General features: G+C 45.7%; 1 protein-coding gene across 1 annotated transcript; it reads right to left on the bottom strand.

Moving 5' to 3' along the window:
* Nucleotides 1–520: 520 nt before the first annotated feature.
* LOC140374568 (centrosomal protein of 162 kDa-like) lies at nucleotides 521–19,542 on the bottom strand. The gene is made up of 12 exons (XM_072461503.1): nucleotides 19,393–19,542; nucleotides 18,775–18,879; nucleotides 16,642–16,841; nucleotides 15,845–15,933; nucleotides 15,718–15,794; nucleotides 14,953–15,168; nucleotides 12,189–12,405; nucleotides 11,132–11,264; nucleotides 10,623–10,764; nucleotides 10,354–10,452; nucleotides 1,247–1,381; nucleotides 521–739 (listed from the first exon to the last, which is right to left on the bottom strand). The coding sequence occupies exons 1-12, from the start codon at nucleotides 19,528–19,530 to the stop codon at nucleotides 530–532; spliced, it is 1,761 nt and encodes a 586-aa protein (XP_072317604.1). The 5' UTR covers nucleotides 19,531–19,542; the 3' UTR covers nucleotides 521–529.
* Nucleotides 19,543–20,422: the final 880 nt, after the last annotated feature.

Raw genomic sequence — 20,422 nt, 5'->3', positions numbered from 1 at the left:
GTAAAGCGGTCCTCCGTGTTTGTGTTCACGTGGTGTGTAAAGCGGTCCTCCATGTTTGTGTTCACGTGGTGTGTAAAGCGGTCCTCCATGTTTGTGTTCACGTGGTGTGTAAAGCGGCCCTCCGTGTTTGTGTTCACGTGGTGTGTAAAGCGGTCCTCCATGTTTGTGTTCACGTGGTGTGTAAAGCGGTCCTCCGTGTTTGTGTTCACGTGGTGTGTAAAGCGGTCCTCCATGTTTGTGTTCACGTGGTGTGTAAAGCGGTCCTCCATGTTTGTGTTCACGTGGTGTGTAAAGCGGTCCTCCATGTTTGTGTTCATGTGGTGTGTAAAGCGGTCCTCCGTGTTTGTGTTCACGTGGTGTGTAAAGCGGTCCTCCGTGTTTGTGTTCACGTGGTGTGTAAAGCGGTCCTCCGTGTTTGTGTTCACATGGTGTGTAAAGCGGTCCTCCATGTTTATGTCCATGTGGTGTGTAAAGCGGTCCTCCATGTTTGTGTTCACGTGGTGTGTAAAGCGGTCCTCCGTGTTTGTGTTCACGTGGTGTGTAAAGCGGTCTGGAGCGGCCCGGGGCCCGGCAGGACCACGCCTTGTTTCTGCAGGTGTCGGATGATGTCCAGGATGGAGTCCAGCTCCAGCCTGAACCGCTCCAGCTCACGGCTTTTGTTCTGAGCCAAACACTTCCACTTTTCCAGCTCCACCTGCAGGGCCACGCCCCCTGGCAGAGCTGCACCGACCGCCTGCAGCTGCCGCGGGAAGGGGCGGGGCGAGAAGGGGAGGAGCGAGAAGGGGAGGGGCGAGAAGGGCAGGGGCGAGAAGGGCAGGGGCGAGAAGGGCAGGGGCGAGAAGGGTAGGGGCAAGAAGGGTAGGGGCAAGAAGGGGAGGGGCGAGAAGGAGTGAGGCAAGAAGGGGAGGGGCGAGAAGGGGCGAGGCGAGAAGGTTTAGAGGGGCGTAGCGAGAAGGGCGGGTAGAGAACGGGTGGTTTAGAGGGGCGGGGCAAGAAGGGGTGGTTTAGTGGGGGCGGGGTCAGAGGAGGGAAAGATGCATCATTTTAGTTGTATTTTAGTCAAAAGGTCCAGAATACTTTTCCCGTTTGCAGTAAACGTAATAAACGATTGAGCTGAACATTCACATAACGTTACACAGATAAACAGATGTAACTGAACAGCTGAATTTTGATGCTTTGACAAAAATAATCTTTCTTAAACGTGCAGCGGCGCAGAAAGAGTGCATTTATCTGAACATGTCCAAACCTGCTGCAGGTCTCTGTGGCGCTGCTGTTGTCTCGTCTCCATGTTCAGGACTTTCCTCTCCAGACTCCAGAGCAGCTTCACCTCAGGACTCTGACCGCCCCGCGCCTCCTTCAGATCCTCCCGCGCCTCCTTCAGCTCCTCCCCCGCCTCCTTCAGCTCCTCCCGCGCCTCCTTCAGCTCCTCCCCCGCCTCCTTCAGCTCCTCCAGACACCGAGACAGCTGCAGCGCAAACGTGAACATAAAACTACATCAACACTTGTCACTCTGTGATGGTCATTTAAATGTACCGTATTTTCTGGACTACAAGTCGCACCTTTTTTCATAGTTTTGGGGTGCGACTTATACTCCAGAGCAACTTATATGTGATATTATTTGTTATTTTCACACCGGCAACCACAAGAGGGCGCTCTAGGCTCTAAGCGACACAGAAGAAGAATCTGCACTTCCTCTTCCTCTGGAGTTTGTGGAGTTGTTTAGAAGTGACACAGAGGAAGAAGAATTCAATGGATTTAGTGATTTGGGGTAAAACTGATGCTTTGGTAAACTTGTTAGCATGTTCTTTATGCTATAGTTATCTGAATAACTGTTAATATGTTACGTTAACATACCAGACACTTACCACAGTTCTGTCTGTGCGTCATGTTGCTGAAGGTGTTAGCGTTAGCATACGTACACCTATTCACCATGTTCTCTCATCTGTTATTATTTTAAATTGTGTAAAAGATAAAATGTCTGTTCTTGGTCTTGGAGTTTATCAAAATAAATTTCCCCCAAAAATGCGACTTAAGTTTTTTCTTCTCTATTATGTATTTTTTTGCTGGTGCCACATATAGTCCAGAAAATCAGTCTTCAATAGAAACGATACGCTATCGACAACCTAAATCCTTTCATTTTTTGTGATATTTTTCGTATTGCGCATTTTCCGTATCTCAAACATCATCACTCTTATTTTCGGGGTTCGGGTTCACATTGAATAATATGTGACTCGCCACAGCAATTGTCGGACCAAGTCGGCCTCGGTGAAACTGAGAAAAACAGCATTTTACTTTTTTCCCCCCAAATTTGTGATTTTCATTTTTTTGCAGAATGTGCTAGTTGAAGTTATGAATAAGCCCCTGTGTGCTTCAGATAACACTATTGGTTGTCTTAAACGTATACATTAAGCTGTTAAAAATGTGGAGTTTTCGGGTCTTTTTCCTGCTCTCCTGGGGGGCGTCACCTTTTTCTAGCCAACGTGTTGTTTACATTTTCCACCAATCAGCTGTGATCCGCATGGCTACAGCTGCGTGCTCTGCGTGCCCTGTGTGCTTCTCTCATTACTCCAGACCATCTGCAGAGCACAGTCTTCAGAGCTTACATTTCCTGGACTACATTGCAACGGAACTGTTTACTCAGGTACACTTTTACTTTACTACTAAATTATTGCTTTAACGCTGTGTTTTAAGGCGGTCTCGTGATCACTTTAGAATCTTACTTGTCTGCTCCGGTGGAGCTAATGCTAAGCTAACATGTTGCTTCAGTGCACTCTGCAATACAGGCTTAATGTGACTACTTGCTGTTATCACCATGTTATCGGGTTATTTTTCGGCGTGGGTTGGCCCGTGGGTTGTGTGGGTCGTGCTTTGTGTCTGTTTTATGGTGCTAAACCGGCTTTTACCCCCACAGCCCGGAGCTAAACGCAGCTATTCGGAGCTAAGTTGTAAGCTAAACTTTGCTATGTTATCGGGTTATTTTTCGGCTTTTTGTCTGTACAAATTATATACTTATGTAGTATTTCTTGACCCGTGGGTCGTGCTTTGTGTCTGTTTTATGGTGCTAAACCGGCTGTTAGGCCCGGAGCTAAACGCAGCTATTCGGAGCTAAGTTGTAAGCTAAACTTTGCTATGTTATGGGTTATTTTTCGGCGAGGGAAGAGAAAAAAACTACAACTCCCGATACCACTTCTGGTCACGTGGCTTACGCACTGCGTCACTCGAACCAATCACGCGCTTGCCTGGCCATTATCAGCTTCCTGTGTGTCTCTCTGTGCACGGTGTTGGGAGAGACAACAGGATGGCTGAACCAGGAAAGCTTTGCGACTAAAACACCCGCTTTTAATCACTTTAATGTGTGCCGGTTTTAAACTCGAGTGTATGTTTATGTTTTGGTGTGCTGTTCTGCAAGTGTTTTGCTTTTACGAGCCGTGTTATCTCAAGTGAGCTAGCTAGCATCGCTAGCCGATGGCAGATGTCCCAATATCTCCGCGTTTTGCATCTTAAATACACCGTTAACGTCACAATGTGAACTGTTATCTGTGAAGCGTGTTATTCCCATATTACTGTTAACCCTAATCCTTTTATCCCCCTTTTCAGAATTGGCAAAGACACCCTGACTGACATGACCTGTCTCTACGTGAAGTCTGCTAAGGAGCGTGGTAAGTGTAAAACATTATTTTGGTGATTTTTGTGTTTTAATGATTAGAGTATAATTAACCATAAGCAACATCTGTTTTTCAGGTGAGCCTGCAGTTTGTACATCAAGCTTCAGATCACTGTGGAAACAGCTTCTCCCACACATCAGAAGCTGCAGGCCACGCACAGATCATCAGATTATCAAGCGAGCATACATGAAGACCAGGGTTGACACTTTGGAAGACATCGCTGAGGTTAGTTTATATTATTTGACTACTGTAATGTGTAAACATTAGCCTGGCAAAACTTCAGTGCTGCTCTCTGCTTAAGATATGTTTCTTCTGTTCTCATTTTTTTTACAGTGTCGCCCTTGTCATCAGGTAGTGGAAAACAGCTCTCCTGAGTCTCACCTCAATATCCCACAGCTTGTTGGAACGGCGGATGGCAAAGTGTTTGTCAAGAACTTGGACTGGCAGAAGCATCTGAGTCCCTTCTTCAGACGGCTTCCAAAGATCAAGAGTTATCAGCACTTCAGGTATTTATATTGAAACTCTCACATTGTGTTAAAAAAATAAATAGTTAATGAGTGTTTTATGTGAAATAGTTAGCCATTTCTTAAATGTCCTGTTATTTGTTTACAGCTTTGATGCCAAGAGCCGAGAGTCACAGCACAGAAGAGTGCACAGACGAAGAAGAGGATGAGGATGTGATCTCTGATGTAATTGGACTCTGGTGGTGTACATATCATATCTATTATCTCATATATTCAAAGCCATGGACCCGTTGCAGTTCGTATACCTGGCCCTGGCATCGGTTTATAAGAGTTCTTCTATTAAGAGTGTTTTTTAAACTTCCTATAAGTTACTGTCCTTTCCCCCTGTATCTACTGCGTTGTAACATTAAAGGTTCTTATCTTATCTTTTGTTGTTTGTGTTGAATCATTCAGTGCACCATTGTTGGTGCACTGAATCACCTGTGAATTATGTTTATCGACAAATGCAATGAACCCTATTCTCATTCTGATTCTTTGATTCTATTCAGGGCCTTTTGTAATCCAAGTATTTCCATTTTAATATAGTAACTTCTAATTCTGATTCAAGTCCAGTTACCATCAATAACAACACTCCTCTTGAGTCTTCAGTGACAGCTGTAGGGGGAAGGTGGTGTCAGTGTGACAGGGGGGAGGGCTTATCTCAATGAGATGCAAATGAGCCCCCCTGTGACTCTGGGCTCACTCCGGTGAGAAACTTTGGAAGCCGTTTTCTCAGTGAAAGGTTTTGAGAGTTGTATACATTCAAATGACCACAACTTACTTAAATATTATCAGATCTACATGAGTGAGACATCATTGGATAGCTTTGAATTCACACTTTCAGAATCTGTGAATAACTCAAAATGTCTTAGACATGTAGACATGTAACTGGATTGGCCACGTTCAGTCACATATGCCCCAAGAAGCAATTGCCAATAGTTTGTGAGAAAGTCTCAACTTTTACAAACGCATGTCCTACCTGTTTGCTGTTCAATCTGTACATTCTTCTGCTCAGTCTGTCCATAAGGATCAATAGAAAAACAATATCCACTTGCATTTTTCCTGAAGTTTTCCGATTTCGAGATATTGTCAAGTAAACAAAGTTTTCTTCTCTGATGATATTCAGGATGAAGGCTCGCCCGGCGCATTTCTCCGTCCATGACAAATGACCTGTTTGACTTACAAGATGGTGTTTGGCATCGATCTTTTCTTCAGACTGTTAGCTACAGGATGAGACCATCCACCAATTTTTCTGTACACGGGTTTGTTTTTTACAGCCGCCGCAAAAAAAATGCGCCGCTTCCGACTCGAGCATGCATCTTGTTTTTAGCCCTTAGCTAATGCTAGCGGTGACGTAGCAGACTTTGACATATTATTCTAGCCAATAAGAATAGCTTTAGAAAGGTGGGCGGGACTTAGAGTTTATTCACACAGAATCATCTGTATCCTCGTGCGTAAAGGCTGTAAAGAGCCAGATTTTTGGGCAGGAGGCGACTAAATTTTATGCATAACGTTTTCTGATTTTATTAGCCTTTTGGACGCACATTTTGTTAGCTATATGTATTGTTATACCTAAACAAAAATAAAACAAAAATATTATATATATAATTTTTTTAACCTCTATATGCGAAATTCATGGGTAAACTCATATTTACACATTTTCATATACATTGTTTTTAGCAGTTATAATAGGTATTAGTGGCCTACAAAACATCCAAATGTATGTTTTATGATCATAGAGGAGCTAAAATTGTAATAAAACAGTTTGGCAAAGTTGGCACATATTTGGATCACTTGTTCCGAATATACTTTTTGATACAAAAAGGTCAACAGCACCAAAATGCCTGTTCCCAGAGATCTGAAACTTTACACAGTTGTTGTCAACAAGATAAACATCATGTACAGTGAACAACATATGCACACAATGAAGTATGTCATGCTCAAAAGGATGTTTTGTTTGTGTTTTGGCTTCTGTAGTGTAAGCTCTGAAGCCCTGACAGTGTTCATGTGCACATCTGCAGAAACTAAAAGGCCTAAGCTTTCTAATGATGCATCACACTTGCATGTGGGCTGTAAGATCCTCTTTTAATAAGCAATGCCATTTGGCTCCAACCATTGTGCACAGGGCAAAATAGGTGGATGGTTACAGGTTAAGATCCAAATGTTTTGAATGTTGCAAAAAATCTATACAAATGTTATGATCGCAGAAGAGCACATTTTGAAGGTTTATAATTTCACTTCCTGTTTGTAATGGATGACATCACAGTTGGAAATTACCCAGCAAACACTGGGCAAAAACTCATCTAATGTCAGCTTGTTTTTTGACATATAAAAACTAGGGCTGGGCAACGATTGAAATTTGTAATCGCGATTAATCGCATTATTTCCCTGATTAATCACGATTAATCGCATTTTTACGCGCAAAATTCAAAATTGATTCAAAAGAAGTGTAAAGTGCATCAGCATTTTTATTCAGTAGTAGTTAAATAAAATAATAAGTATTCACTTGCCACAAAATCCTGAGCCACAATCATTAAAGATGAACAGGCCACTTCAGAGGTAACGTCAGAAACATTGTAATCTCATTGAACATTAGACACTCAAAACACATTTTAGGAGCAGCAGAACCAGTCTAGTACCAAATGTCCCTAAACCAGAAAACACTTCAGTACAGTTTGTAAATTCTTAGAACTTGACACTAAAGCGCCATAAGATAAGATAAGATATTCCTTTATTGTCTCACATGGGGAAATTTCATTGGTGCAACGCAGGAAGATACAGAGGTAGATACAGAAGAAAAGAACAGATCACTTATAGGAAGTTTGAAAAACACTTTCAGTAGAAGATCTCCTATAAACAAAAACTCCCATAGAAAAAAATAAATTAAATAAATAAATACATAAATACCATTGCATGTGATCACGACAGTAATTGCACATGAATATGTGTCACGACGGCGTCGTGCATGGGGTGACACTCATGGTCCAGCATAGATGTGAATCTAGCCAGGACCCTTCTGTCCCCCACCTCCTGCACCGAGTCCAGAGCACAGCCCAGGACAGAGCTGGACTTCTTGATGACTCTGTCCAGCCTCTTCCTCTCCCTCTCTGTGATGCTGCTGCTCCAGCAGGCCACATGCCTGATGCCACCACAGAGTCTTAGAAGGTCTTCAGGAGTGGCCCTGTCACTCCAAAAGACCTGAGTCTCCTCAGGAGGTAGAGCCGACTCTGGCTCTTCCTGTACAGTGCGTCTGTGTTATGAGTCCAGTCCAGTTTGTGGTTCAGATGAACACCCAGGTACTTGTATGAGTCCACTCTCTCAATGTCCCGTCCCTGGATGTTCACTGGTGAGGGGGCAGTGGGGTGGCGTCTGCGGAAATCCACCACCATCTCCTTGGTCTTCCCCGCGTTGATGAGGAGGTGGTTCCGCTGACACCAGTCCACAAAGTCCTGCGCCAGTCCTCTGTACTCTGCGTCATCGTCGTCCGTGATGAGTCCGATGATGGCAGAGTCGTCAGAGAACTTCTGCAGGACACAGCTGTCCGTGTCATGTCTGAAGTCTGCAGTGTAAAGGGTGAAGAGAAAGGGCGCGAGGACAGTGCCCTGGGGCGCCCCCACACTGCAGGTCCGAGTGTCAGACACACAGTCCCGGGCTCTCACAAACTGGGGTCGGTCTGTGAGGTAGTCCAGGATCCACTCTGCCAGGTCATACTCTACAGCCGTCTCCAGCTTGTCCCTCAGGAGCAGCGGCTGATGGTGTTGAAGGCGCTGGAAAGATCGAAGAACAGAATCCTCACAGAGCTGCCAGGCTTTTCCAGGTGAGAGAGAGAGCGGTGCAGCAGGGAGATGACGGCGTCCTCCACTCCGATGCCAGGCCGATATGCAAACTGCAGCGGGTCCATGGCTGAGCTCACGGTGGAGCGGAGGTGGTCCAGGACCAGCCGCTCCAGTGTCTTCATCAGGTGGGACGTGAGAGCCACTGGCCTGAAGCTGTTGAGGTCTTTGGGGCGCGGTGTCTGGGCACAGGTACCAGACAGGAGGTCTTCCAGACCTGTGGTACCACCCTCAGCTTCAGGCTCATGTTGAAGACATGCTCCATAACTCCACACAGTTCATCTGCGCAGGACTTAAGGAGCCTGGGGCTGATGCCGTCAGGTCCTGCTGCCTTCCTCACTTTAATCCTCTTCAGCTCACTCCTCACCTGTGCTGCTGTGACAGTCAGTGGTTGGCAGGGGGACTGTGTGCTGGGGGGATGGGTGCGTCCAGGCGAAGTGGGGAGCTGATGGTCCGGGGCGGAGAAATGAAGAGGAACAGATGCAGGGCATTGTCCAGCTGTGGAAGAGGGAGCATGCAGCTGTGCAGGGGGAGGGGCGGGTGACCGATCAAATCTCAAGAAGTGAGCATTTAAATCATTCACCCACTGTAGATTCCCCTCTGTCTGGGCAGGGGGGATTTTAAAGCCCGAGATGGTTTTCAGGCTCCTCCACACTCCCTGAATGTTCTTCTGCTGCAGCTGCTCCTCCATCCTCCTCTTGTAGCCGGCCTCAGCCTGCCTGATCTTCCTCCTCAGCTCCTTCTGCACAGTCCTCAGCTCCTCCTTGTTCCCTGACCTGAAGGCTCTCTTTTTCTCCTTCAGCAAAGCCTTCAGTTCACGGGTGATCCATGGCTTGTTGTTTGGAAAACACCGCACCGTCCGGGAGGGAACAATGTTCTCAAAACAGAAGTTGATGTAGTCCGTGATGCACTCTGTGATGGTGTTAATGTCCTTCCCATGTGGGCCATAGAGCTCAGTCCAGACAGTGGTGCTGAAGCAGTCCCTCAGAGCCTCCTCGCTCTCAGCAGACCACATCCTCACCTCACGGGACACCACAGGCTGCCTGCGCACGATGGGTTCATACACAGGCCTCAGATGTACAAGGTTGTGGTCCGAGCTGCCCAGGGGAGGGAGGGGGGAAGAAGAATAAGCCTCTTTGGTGTTGGCAAAAAACAAGTCCAATGTTCTGTTGTTTCTGGTGGGGCAGGTAACATACTGGGTGTATTACATAACATTAGTTGTGCAAACAAACACCCAGTTAAATAAAAATGAACACATTGTGTATATTTTAACTTAAACAATGTTATCAAACACAAAACTAAAGCTTATTGCCACTGCCAGGGCATTGAAAAGAACCAGAAAAGTTTGTAGATTCCTAAAACTGGGTGTTTTTTTACTCCTCTGCACTAAGCCAGTTGCTAAGGCACCAGATTATTCACGTTTTCAGCTGATAAAGACGCCCGCTGGGCTCTTCTCGCAGATCTCCACAGCTACGGCGCCCGTCGGGACCTGCTCACGCGGGCCCCTGGCGGGTTGACTCGGCTGGCGCCTAGCAGCTGACTTTGTAAAGTTAATAAACCAAAGCCATGATCTGCCATTAAACTCCATTTACACCACGAGAAAAGCAACGCAGCACAACTCCTCCACTGAGCATGTGCAGGACGACTCGGACGTACGTCTGCTGCCGAGTGTATTCTACGGACATAGTCCGGCGCGTCGAGAACGCACGTCCGGTGCATTTGTCTTTCAAATGTACACGCGCTCAAATTCTGCGTCGGGCGCGATTCATCCGCAGCGGTTTGTACGAGGCTTTAGAATTGGTGCGGACCAGGGGAATCCGACCTGCGTTAATGCGCGTTAAAATAATTGATCGCGTTAAATAAGTGATGAGTTAACGCGATAATAACGCGTTAACTTGCCCAGCCCTAATAAAAATATATGAGCGCAACTTTATTTTGTTGAATTAATGTTTAGAGAAATGTAAATTCTGCATAAACTTTGACTGGAGTGATGTCACTTCCTGTATGAGAGTCCCTGGTGTGATGTCACTTCCTGTATGAGTGTCCCTGGTGTGATGACACTTCCTGTATGAGTGTCCCTGGTGTGATGACACTTCCTGTATGAGTGTCCCTGGTGTGATGACACTTCCTGTATGAGTGTCCCTGGTGTGATGACACTTCCTGTATGAGTGTCCCTGGTGTGATGTCACTTCCTGTATGAGTGTCCCTGGTGTGATGTCACTTCCTGTCATTTTCAACAGATTTTTCAAAGTTTTCTCCACAAATACCTGCTCGATCGGTGTAAAACTATAATGTGTATGTACAACAGGTACAAATACAGTAAATGAAGTCAGAAAGTCGGTCCCTCCTCACCTGGGCCTGCAGCACCTCCTCTCTGCCCCGGCTCACGTTCAGCGCTCGTCTCCAGCCCTGAGCCTCCTCCAGGTGCTCCTGGAGCTGCTGCACCAGGACCTGGACACACAGCGGGTCAACAACCCTCCTCCTCGGCCCTCCTCCTCCTCCTCCTCTGTCCTCCTCCTCCTCCTCTGCCCTCCTCCTCCTCTGCCCTCCTCCTCGGCCCTCCTCCTCCTCGGCCCTCCTCCTCAATACGAGGTAAATATGTGGCGACAGAGCGTGGGTACCTGCTGGGCCTGGAGCTGATTGGACAGTTGTGCCACCGCGGACCCCGAGTGTTGGAGGGCGAAGGCGGAGCGGAGCTGGGCCTGGTCCCGGAGACTCTGGGCCTGGGCCGAGGACAGCTGCAGCGCGTGCTCCTCCTTCAGCCTGAAACAGACACACAGACGTTCAATCTTTTTTTACGCCTTTTTAAATCGCCGAAACGGTTCCACGCGGCAGAGCACAGGGACGTGGGTGGGGATAGGGGGTAGATGAGAACGGGGATTTTCTGAGGAGTTGAGGCCCAGTCGTAGAACAAAAACAGGATGAACTCAAATGTGCAGGAATCAAGCAGAATACAACTCGAATATTGTAGGATTTACCTCATGAGTTTTAAAAGAGGTTCCTCTCCGTAAAGTGACTGATTTGTACAGTTTTGTGTCACAACGGCATCAGTAAAAGAGTTGATAATTAAAGCCGCCCGCGCCTTGATAACTGACAAAGGGTGAGGAGCAGGATGAGATGCGATCTAAACCTGTGGATCTGCTCCAGCGTTTGCGTCAGCGTCGTCCTCAGTTCGTCTCGTTCTTGCGCCGAGTCCGACTGAAGCCGCTGCAGTTTGAGGTTCAGGGCCGTGTTCTCCTGCTGCACTTCCGAGATGTGGCTGTCTGTGCGCACCAAACGCACAAAACACAGACATAAATGTACAGAACGCACAAAATAAAAACACAAATGTACAGAACGCACAAAACACAGACATAAATGTGCAGAACGCACAAAACACACAAATGCACGAAACACAAGAAACGACAGAGTGAAATACTCAAACATTTTGACTTTTCTGATTCAGATTTACATATTTCAAGCAAACTTTTGTCATTTTGGCCAAGAAGTCTCTGTTCAGTTTCTTGTCCCTCAAAAGCCTTTCTAAAAAAAAAGAAAGAAGAAAAAAAAAAAAAAAAAAGAAAACAAGTGAAACATGTCAAATGATCTAGATTTAGGCGGGTGCCCCCTGCTGTTCAGAGGTTTCTGTGCAGATTTGACCAGTTTAAGTATTTCAGAATCAGATTAGAGTTATTGTAAATGATCTCAGATTTGTGGACTAACTGTGTCTCTGTGTATCAGGTTTAATCTTTAATGTCTTATAATATTTACAGATTTTTAACCTGCCTCAGGATGAACGGATTAACTTAAGCTTTAGCGCAAACTCTGGAACGTTTATGTTGAAGCTGTTGCTGAAAAACGTTGATTAATATGCACTGAACTAATTTAAAAGAAAAGAAAAGGAAAGAAAAGGGGAAAGAACAAAATACAATTGTCTTGGCCCTTTTGACCTCATTCGTTGTACACATGATTGGCACTTCTGGTCCAGCGTGAACTTCGTTGGTTTAAGTGGAGAACGAGGGAAAAGTCTGGGTCTAAAATATGCTCTACAATAGGGTTAGTAGGGATTTGGGTAAAATATCCAACGTTCACGCGACCCACAAGTCAACACTGCACGACTCCCTGAGCCTGAAACTACTTTTTAGTCTGCGTAGTACTCTTTTCTCTGGAGGTCACAGCTGTGTGTGTGAAGAAGGCTTAAAGGTCACGTGTCACTCTGAACTCTGTAGGCTGGTACGTTTTGTCACACGCGCTCAGAGCGGGGAACGTTTCCGTGCCCCGCCTCTCCCTCTGCAGGCGGTCCACGGCCCTGGTCAGGTCCTGGATGGTCCGGGACTTGGTGGAGAGCTCCTGGTTCAGGCGCTCGATCCGGAGTCCGAGCGCCGCCTCCGTCTGGAGCTGGTGACGGCCGGGGCTGACGTGAGCCTGGAACCACAGCGGTCAGTTTGAAGTACTAGTTTAGTCTGGTTCAGTCCTGCTGGTACTAGTTTAGTCTGGTTCAGTCCTGCTGGTACTAGTTTAGTCCGGTTCAGTCCTGCTGGTACTAGTTTACTCTGGTTCAGTCCTGCTGGCACTAGTTTACTCTGGTTCAGTCCTGCTGGTACTAGTTTAGTCCGGTTCAGTCCTGCTGGTACTAGTTTACTCCGGTTCAGTCCTGCTGGTACTAGTTTAGTCCGGTTCAGTCCTGCTGGTACTAGTTTACTCCGGTTCAGTCCTGCTGGTACTAGTTTAGTCCGCTTCAGTCCTGCTGGTACTAGTTTACTCTGGTTCAGTCCTGCTGGTACTAGTTTAGTCCGGTTCAGTCCTGCTGGTACTAGTTTAGTCCGGTTCAGTCCTGCTGGTACTAGTTTACTCTGGTTCAGTACTGCTGGTACTAGTTTAGTCCGGTTCAGTCCTGCTGGCACTAGTTTACTCTGGTTCAGTCCTGCTGGTACTAGTTTAGTCCGGTTCAGTCCTGCTGTTACTAGTTTAGTCCGGTTCAGTCCTGCTGGTACTAGTTTAGTCCGGTTCAGTCCTGCTGGCACTAGTTTACTCTGGTTCAGTCCTGCTGGTACTAGTTTAGTCCGGTTCAGTCCTGCTGGTACTAGTTTAGTCTGGTTCAGTCCTGCTGGTACTAGTTTAGTCCGGTTCAGTCCTGCTGGTACTAGTTTACTCCGGTTCAGTCCTGCTGGTACTAGTTTAGTCCGGTTCAGTCCTGCTGGTACTAGTTTACTCTGGTTCAGTCCTGCTGGTACTAGTTTAGTCCGGTTCAGTCCTGCTGGTACTAGTTTACTCTGGTTCAGTACTGCTGGTACTAGTTTAGTCCGGTTCAGTCCTGCTGGCACTAGTTTACTCTGGTTCAGTCCTGCTGGCACTAGTTTACTCTGGTTCAGTCCTGCTGGTACTAGTTTAGTCCGGTTCAGTCCTGCTGGCACTAGTTTACTCTGGTTCAGTCCTGCTGGTACTAGTTTACTCTGGTTCAGTCCTGCTAGTACTAGTTTAGTCCGGTTCAGTCCTGCTGGTACTAGTTTAGTCTGGTTCAGTCCTGCTGGTACTAGTTTAGTCCGGTTCAGTCCTGCTGGCACTAGTTTACGCTGGTTCAGTCCTGCTGGCACTAGTTTACGCTGGTTCAGTCCTGCTGGCACTAGTTTACGCTGGTTCAGTCCTGCTGGTACTAGTTTAGTCTGGTTCAGTCCTCAGGCTGAGAAATAGATTTTCAAAGTTAGGGGCCTGGGGGGCCCAGGCCTCATCGCGGCATCGCGGCGTCATAAGAACAAGATAAATGTGTTGTTTTAAACCTCGTTATTAGCATGTAAAACAATTTAAAGTACTTTTATCTGTTATTTGATATGAAGAGCACAAATACTGAATCATATAAACCAGAGATCATGATCTTTAAAACTGTTTAATTCATTATAATAATATTTCTTAGATACAAAATAAATACTGTTTACAGCATTTGACACAAGGAGATCTTGTGGAATATATGAAATCACGTCCTACAATATAAACTACTAACATATATACATTGCCCCGAAAATTAGACCGGGCATTTCCGAGGACACGTGAACGCAACACGAACGCAGCGGCCAATCAGATGCCCGCTTTCATCGATATTACATCACGGAGACCGCTCGGCCAATGAGAAGCAAGAAGATGTGCGAAGTGGGCATGTCTGTCAAAACAAAACTTAAGCGATGAAAATGCCCCGAATATGGCCAAATTACTAGTTAAATCTTGATTTTTTTTTCGAGGAGGGGCACGGCGGGCCCGCGGTTTGAAATAGGACGGCGCCCGCCGTGCCCCTCCTCGAAAAAAAAATCAAGATTTAACTAGTAATTTGGCCATATTCGGGGCATTTTCATCGCTTAAGTTTCGTTTTGACAGACATGCCCACTTCGCACATCTTCTTGCTTCTCATCGGAGATTCAACTGCTTGCGGGCCCCGGGCCCCCGTCTATTTTGCAGCCTGGTCCTGCTGGTACTAGTCTAATACTAGTTTAGTCTGGCTCAGTCCTGTTGGTACTAGTCTAGTCCTAGTTTAATCCTGTTGGTACTAGTCTAGTCCTAGTTTAGTCCTGTTGGTACAAGTCTAGTCCTGTTGGTACTAGTCTAGTCCTAGTTTAGTCCTGTTGGTACAAGTCTAGTCCTGTTGGTACTAGTCTAGTCCTAGTTTAGTTCTGTTGGTACAAGTCTAGTCCTGTTGGTACTAGTCTAGTCCTAGTTTAGTCCTGTTGGTACAAGTCTAGTCCTAGTTTAGTCCTGTTGGTACTAGTTTAGTCCTAGTTTAGTCCTGTTGGTACAAGTCTAGTCCTAGTTTAGTCCTGTTGGTACTAGTTTAGTCCTGTTGGTACTAGTCTAGTCCTAGTTTAGTCCTGTTGGTACAAGTCTAGTCCTAGTTTAGTCCTGTTGGTACTAGTTTAGTCCTAGTTTAATTCTGGTTCCGTCCTGTTGGTACAAAGTCTCCACGAACGCTCCACGTTTACCACTGACCTTGCGTTTCATCTGCTGCTGCAGTGCGTCGAGCTGGTTTTGCAGCGCCGCTTCTTTCTGTCGGTGAGCGTCCCTCTCTCTCTCCAGCTCCTCGCTCAGACTCTGGACCGGGACCGGACCCTGACCGCGGGCCGGATCCGGCTCTGGACCCGGCTTGCTCAGACGTTTCTGCTCCAGCTGCTGCTCCAACTCGCAGATCCGCTGCTCGTAACGCATCTACGGACACACAGATACACCGGTCAACAATGACAATAGGCTCTTCGACGTTGCGACTGGAAGATTCACTGCGACTGAACTAACAGCGGTTTAAAAAGGACGTCATTAGCAAAGTTATGTACGATATAAGGATGTTAAGATTACTCGGTCACCGTAATCGATAATCATGACTATTTAGATCCCTATATAATTGTAGGAAAGAACTAACAAACGTTTTTGGTAAAGATGTTTTCTACTGTAAGAGCTCAGAACACAGTTAAACTGTGACAGAGCTGCTACAGTCTTATAACAAATACACGGTAGAAGCCACAAACACAGCTATATATTTAGTTGTACCTCAATAAAATGAAGTAAACCAGATAAACAACAGGAACACTGTAGCTACAGACTCCGTGATCACACACAGCTGAACTCATGACCTTCCCCGCCTTAAATAAGATATTCCCGAGTCCAAGTGTTGAGCTGAAGTGTCCTTTATCTCCCCGTGGGTTAGGGTTAGCAAACAAGCTAGCTAAGTACTTTGACGCCGTTTTGTGCATTTGGCCGCACCCTGATGGCCTGAAACTGCTGCTCCAGGCCTCGTCGTCGCGGGCCTCCAGCTCCGCCTCCAGCCTCTGGACCCGTCTCTCCAGCAGGGCGGCGACGCGGCTCAGGTCAGAGGTCGGGTCCCGGGCACTGGCCGCCGCCAAGATCAGGGCGGGGAGAGAGTTTGGGTTCCTGTTGCGTAAAACCTGCTCCAGCTCCTTCACCTGAGAAGAGTAAAGACTTTATGTGGATGTAAAACAATGTCATTCATTACAAAAAGCCCTATGTTTATGTTGTTAAGAGCCTATGTTTATGTTGCTAAGAGCCTATGTTTGTGAATTCTGTTTTTTGTGATTCTTCTTCTGGTTCTAATGCAGAATCAGCTTTTGAAGGACAAATATTATGCATTATTTCGAGCCTCATTGTCCTTTAAAATTAATTTGGAGTGCCTTTAATTTGGCCTTTCATATTAAGAAAATTAAAAGTTTAAAAACCCCCAAAGACTTCCAAGCCTGAAGAATTACGTATTTGAGCAGTTGAAATGATCTTGATTAGACGGGACAAATGCTCAGTCTGCCGAGGAGTAATACTTAATGGTTTATGGTTTATAATTTAACTTCCTGTTAGTAATGCTAGGAAAGAGCTCAGAACACAGTTAAACTGTGACAGAGCTGCTACAGTCTTATAACAAATACACGGTAGAAGCCACAAACACAGCTATATATTTAGTTGTACCTCAATAAAATGAAGTAAACCAGATAAACAACAGGAACACTGTAGCTACAGACTCCGTGATCACACACAGCTGAACTCATGACCTTCCCCGCCTTAAATAAGATATTCCCGAGTCCAAGTGTTGAGCTGAAGTGTCCTTTATCTCCCCGTGGGTTAGGGTTAGCAAACAAGCTAGCTAAGTACTTTGACGCCGTTTTGTGCATTTGGCCGCACCCTGATGGCCTGAAACTGCTGCTCCAGGCCTCGTCGTCGCGGGCCTCCAGCTCCGCCTCCAGCCTCTGGACCCGTCTCTCCAGCAGGGCGGCGACGCGGCTCAGGTCAGAGGTCGGGTCCCGGGCACTGGCCGCCGCCAAGATCAGGGCGGGGAGAGAGTTTGGGTTCCTGTTGCGTAAAACCTGCTCCAGCTCCTTCACCTGAGAAGAGTAAAGACTTTATGTGGATGTAAAACAATGTCATTCATTACAAAAAGCCCATAGTTTATGTTGTTAAGAGCCTAGTTTATGTTGTTAAGAGCCTATGTTTATGTTGTTAAGAGTCTAGTTTATGTTGTTAAGAGCCTATGTTTATGTTAAGAGCCTAGTTTATGTTGTTAAGAGCCTATGTTTATGTTGTTAAGAGCCTAGTTTATGTTGTTAAGAGCCTATGTTTATGTTAAGAGCCTAGTTTATGTTGTTAAGAGCCTATGTTTATGTTGTTAAGAGCCTATGTTTATGTTGTCAAGAGCCTATGTTTATGTTGTTAAGAGCCTATGTTTATGTTGTCAGGAGCCTATGTTTATGTTGTCAAGAGCCCATGTTTATGTTGTTAAGAGCCTATGTTTATGTTGTTAGGAGCCTATGTTTATGTTGTTAAGAGCCTATGTTTATGTTGTCAAGAGCCTATGTTTATGTTGTTAAGAGCCTATGTTTATGTTAAGAGCCTATGTTTATGTTGTTAAGAGCCTATGTTTATGTTGTCAAGAGCCTATGTTTATGTTGTCAAGAGCCTATGTTTATGTTGTTAAGAGCCTATGTTTATGTTGTTAAGAGCCTATGTTTATATTGTAAGGAGCCTATGTTTATGTTGTTAAGAGCCTATGTTTATGTTGTTAAGAGCCTATGTTTATGTTGTTAAGAGCCTATGTTTATGTTGTTAAGAGCCTATGTTTATGTTAAGAGCCTAGTTTATGTTGTTAAGAGCCTATGTTTATGTTGTTAAGAGCCTAGTTTATGTTGTTAAGAGCCTATGTTTATGTTAAGAGCCTAGTTTATGTTGTTAAGAGCCTATGTTTATGTTGTTAAGAACCTATGTTTATGTTGTCAAGAGCCTATGTTTATGTTGTCAAGAGCCTATGTTTATGTTGTTAAGAGCCTATGTTTATGTTGTCAGGAGCCTATGTTTATGTTGTCAAGAGCCTATGTTTATGTTGTTAAGAGCCCATGTTTATGTTGTTAAGAGCCTATGTTTATGTTGTTTAGGAGCCTATGTTTATGTTGTTAAGAGCCTATGTTTATGTTGTCAAGAGCCTATGTTTATGTTGTTAAGAGCCTATGTTTATGTTAAGAGCCTATGTTTATGTTGTTAAGAGCCTATGTTTATGTTGTTAAGAGCCTATGTTTATGTTGTTAGGAGCCTATGTTTATGTTGTTAAGAGCCTATGTTTATGTTGTTAGGAGCCTATGTTTATGTTGTTAAGAGCCTATGTTTATGTTGTCAAGAGCCTATGTTTATGTTGTTAGGAGCCTATGTTTATGTTGTTAAGAGCCTATGTTTATGTTGTTAAGAGCCTATGTTTATGTTGCTAAGAGCCTATGTTTGTGAATTCTGTTTTTTGTGATTCTTCTTCTGGTTCTAATGCAGAATCAGCTTTTGAAGGACAAATATTATGCATTATTTCGAGCCTCATTGTCCTTTAAAATTAATTTGGAGTGCCTTTAATTTGGCCTTTCATATTAAGAAAATTAAAAGTTTAAAAACCCCCAAAGACTTCCAAGCCTGAAGAATTACGTATTTGAGCAGTTGAAATGATCTTGATTAGACGGGACAAATGCTCAGTCTGCCGAGGAGTAATACTTAATGGTTTATGGTTTATAATTTAACTTCCTGTTAGTAATGCTAGGAAATTACCCGACAACCACAGGGCAAAAACTCAATAACATACAAAAATAAAAATATATACGAGCAACTTTATTTTGTTTAATAGGGTTAGTCAAATAAGTAGTTTATTTGTGTAAATTCTTCATAAACTTTGACTGGAGTGTCCCTGGTGTGATGTCACTTCCTGTCATTTTCGCCAGATTTTTCGATTAATCATAAAAACCTGAGAGGGTAAAGGTCGTATGCTTTCCACAGTAAGAGTGTTAGGACCTGTCTCTCCAGGTGTTGGATCCTCTTGGCGTCTGCAGATGGCACTCTGGTTTTCTTCTGCTGCTCACCGCTCCGGTTTGTCACCTCTATCTTCAACTTCACAACCTGAAAAATGCATCAAGGGAACGTTATCTTCTATTTATGTCTACGGTAAAGATAATCCGGGTATCGATCAATGTGTGGCTCGTGTTAGAGGAGGAGAGAGCCGCGGCGAGTGAACATTTAGTCCTCGAGGATTTGAGCTTTCTTTTTGAAAAGTTGTGATTTACAAACGAGCGCGGCTTTTGTGGAGTGTTCCTCGTCTGCAGTGATCAGGATCTATCAGAGGTGGGTTAGTCCTGGTTTTGACCCATTATTGTCCTGGTTTAGACCCGTTATTGTCCTGGTTTGGACCCGTTATTGTCCCGGTTTGGATCCATTATTGTCCTGAATGAGCCCTTCGTTAGTCCTGGTTTAGTCCTGGTTTAGTCCTGGTTTAGACCTGGTTTAGTCTTAGATTAGTCTTCGATTAGTCTTGGTTTAGTCTTGGTTTAGCCCTGGTTTAGCCCTGGTTTAGCCCTGGTTTAGCCCTTGGTTAGTCCTGGTTTAATCATGAATTGAACGCGTTTACTTTCTGACCTGTTCTTTGAGTCGTAGTGTTTCCTCTGCGGCCGCTCGGAGTCGCCCGGCGTCTCGATCCAACAGTTCCTGGTTTTCGGCAAACCATTTCAGCCTGTTCTTCAGCTCGGACACTTCCTCCAGATGCTTCTGCTTCATCACACACGGCGCACGCTCTAGACGAACAACACATCATCATCACACACGGAGCACGCTCTAGACGCACAACACATCATCATCACACACGGCGCACGCTCTAGACGCACAACACATCATCATCACACACGGCGCACGCTCTAGACGCACAACACATCATCATCACACACGGCGCACGCTCTAGACGCACAACACATCATCATCACACACGGCGCACGCTCTGGACGCACAACACATCATCATCACACACGGAGCACGCTCTAGACGCACAACACATCATCATCACACACGGCGCACGCTCTAGACGCACAACACATCATCATCACACACGGCGCACGCTCTAGACGCACAACACATCATCATCACACACGGCGCACGCTCTAGACGCACAACACATCATCATCACACACGGCGCACGCTCTGGACGCGGAACACATCATCATCACACACGGCGCACGCTCTAGACGCACAACACATCATCATCACACACGGCGCACGCTCTGGACGCACAACACATCATCACACACGGCGCACGCTCTGGACGCACAACACATCATCATCACACACGGCGCACGCTCTAGACGCACAACACATCATCATCACACACGGCGCACGCTCTGTACGCACAACACATCATCATCACACACGGCGCACGCTCTGGACGCACAACACATCATCATCACACACGGCGCACGCTCTAGACGCACAACACATCATCATCACACACGGCGCACGCTCTGGACACACAAAACATCATCATCACACACGGCGCACGCTCTGGACACACAACACATCATCACACACGGCGCACGCTCTGGACGCACAACACATCATCGCACACAGTGCATGCTCTGGAAGAACAACACATCATCATACACGGCGCACGCTCTGGACG

Source organism: Eucyclogobius newberryi, unplaced genomic scaffold, assembly GCF_026437365.1.
Source record: "Eucyclogobius newberryi isolate DKJ021-1_F unplaced genomic scaffold, fEucNew1.0.hap1 SCAF_3, whole genome shotgun sequence".
Lineage (NCBI taxonomy): Eukaryota > Metazoa > Chordata > Actinopteri > Gobiiformes > Gobiidae > Eucyclogobius > Eucyclogobius newberryi.
Note: the sequence above shows the minus strand (reverse complement) of the source record. Positions and strands in the feature narration are given on the sequence as shown.

What these genes read in the sequence shown, in the direction of transcription:
- LOC140374568 (XM_072461503.1), bottom strand. Translation starts at nt 19,530, where the DNA reads ATGAAGCAGAAGCATCTGGAGGAAGTGTCCGAGCTGAAGAACAGGCTG. An exon ending in AGCAGTTTCAGGCCATCAGG is followed by an intron (nt 15,169 to 15,717) that starts GTGCGGCCAAAT and finishes GTGTGTCCGTAG; the next exon opens with ATGCGTTACGAGCAGCGGAT. An exon ending in ATCAGCTCCAGGCCCAGCAG is followed by an intron (nt 10,453 to 10,622) that starts GTACCCACGCTC and finishes CTGTGTGTCCAG; the next exon opens with GTCCTGGTGCAGCAGCTCCA.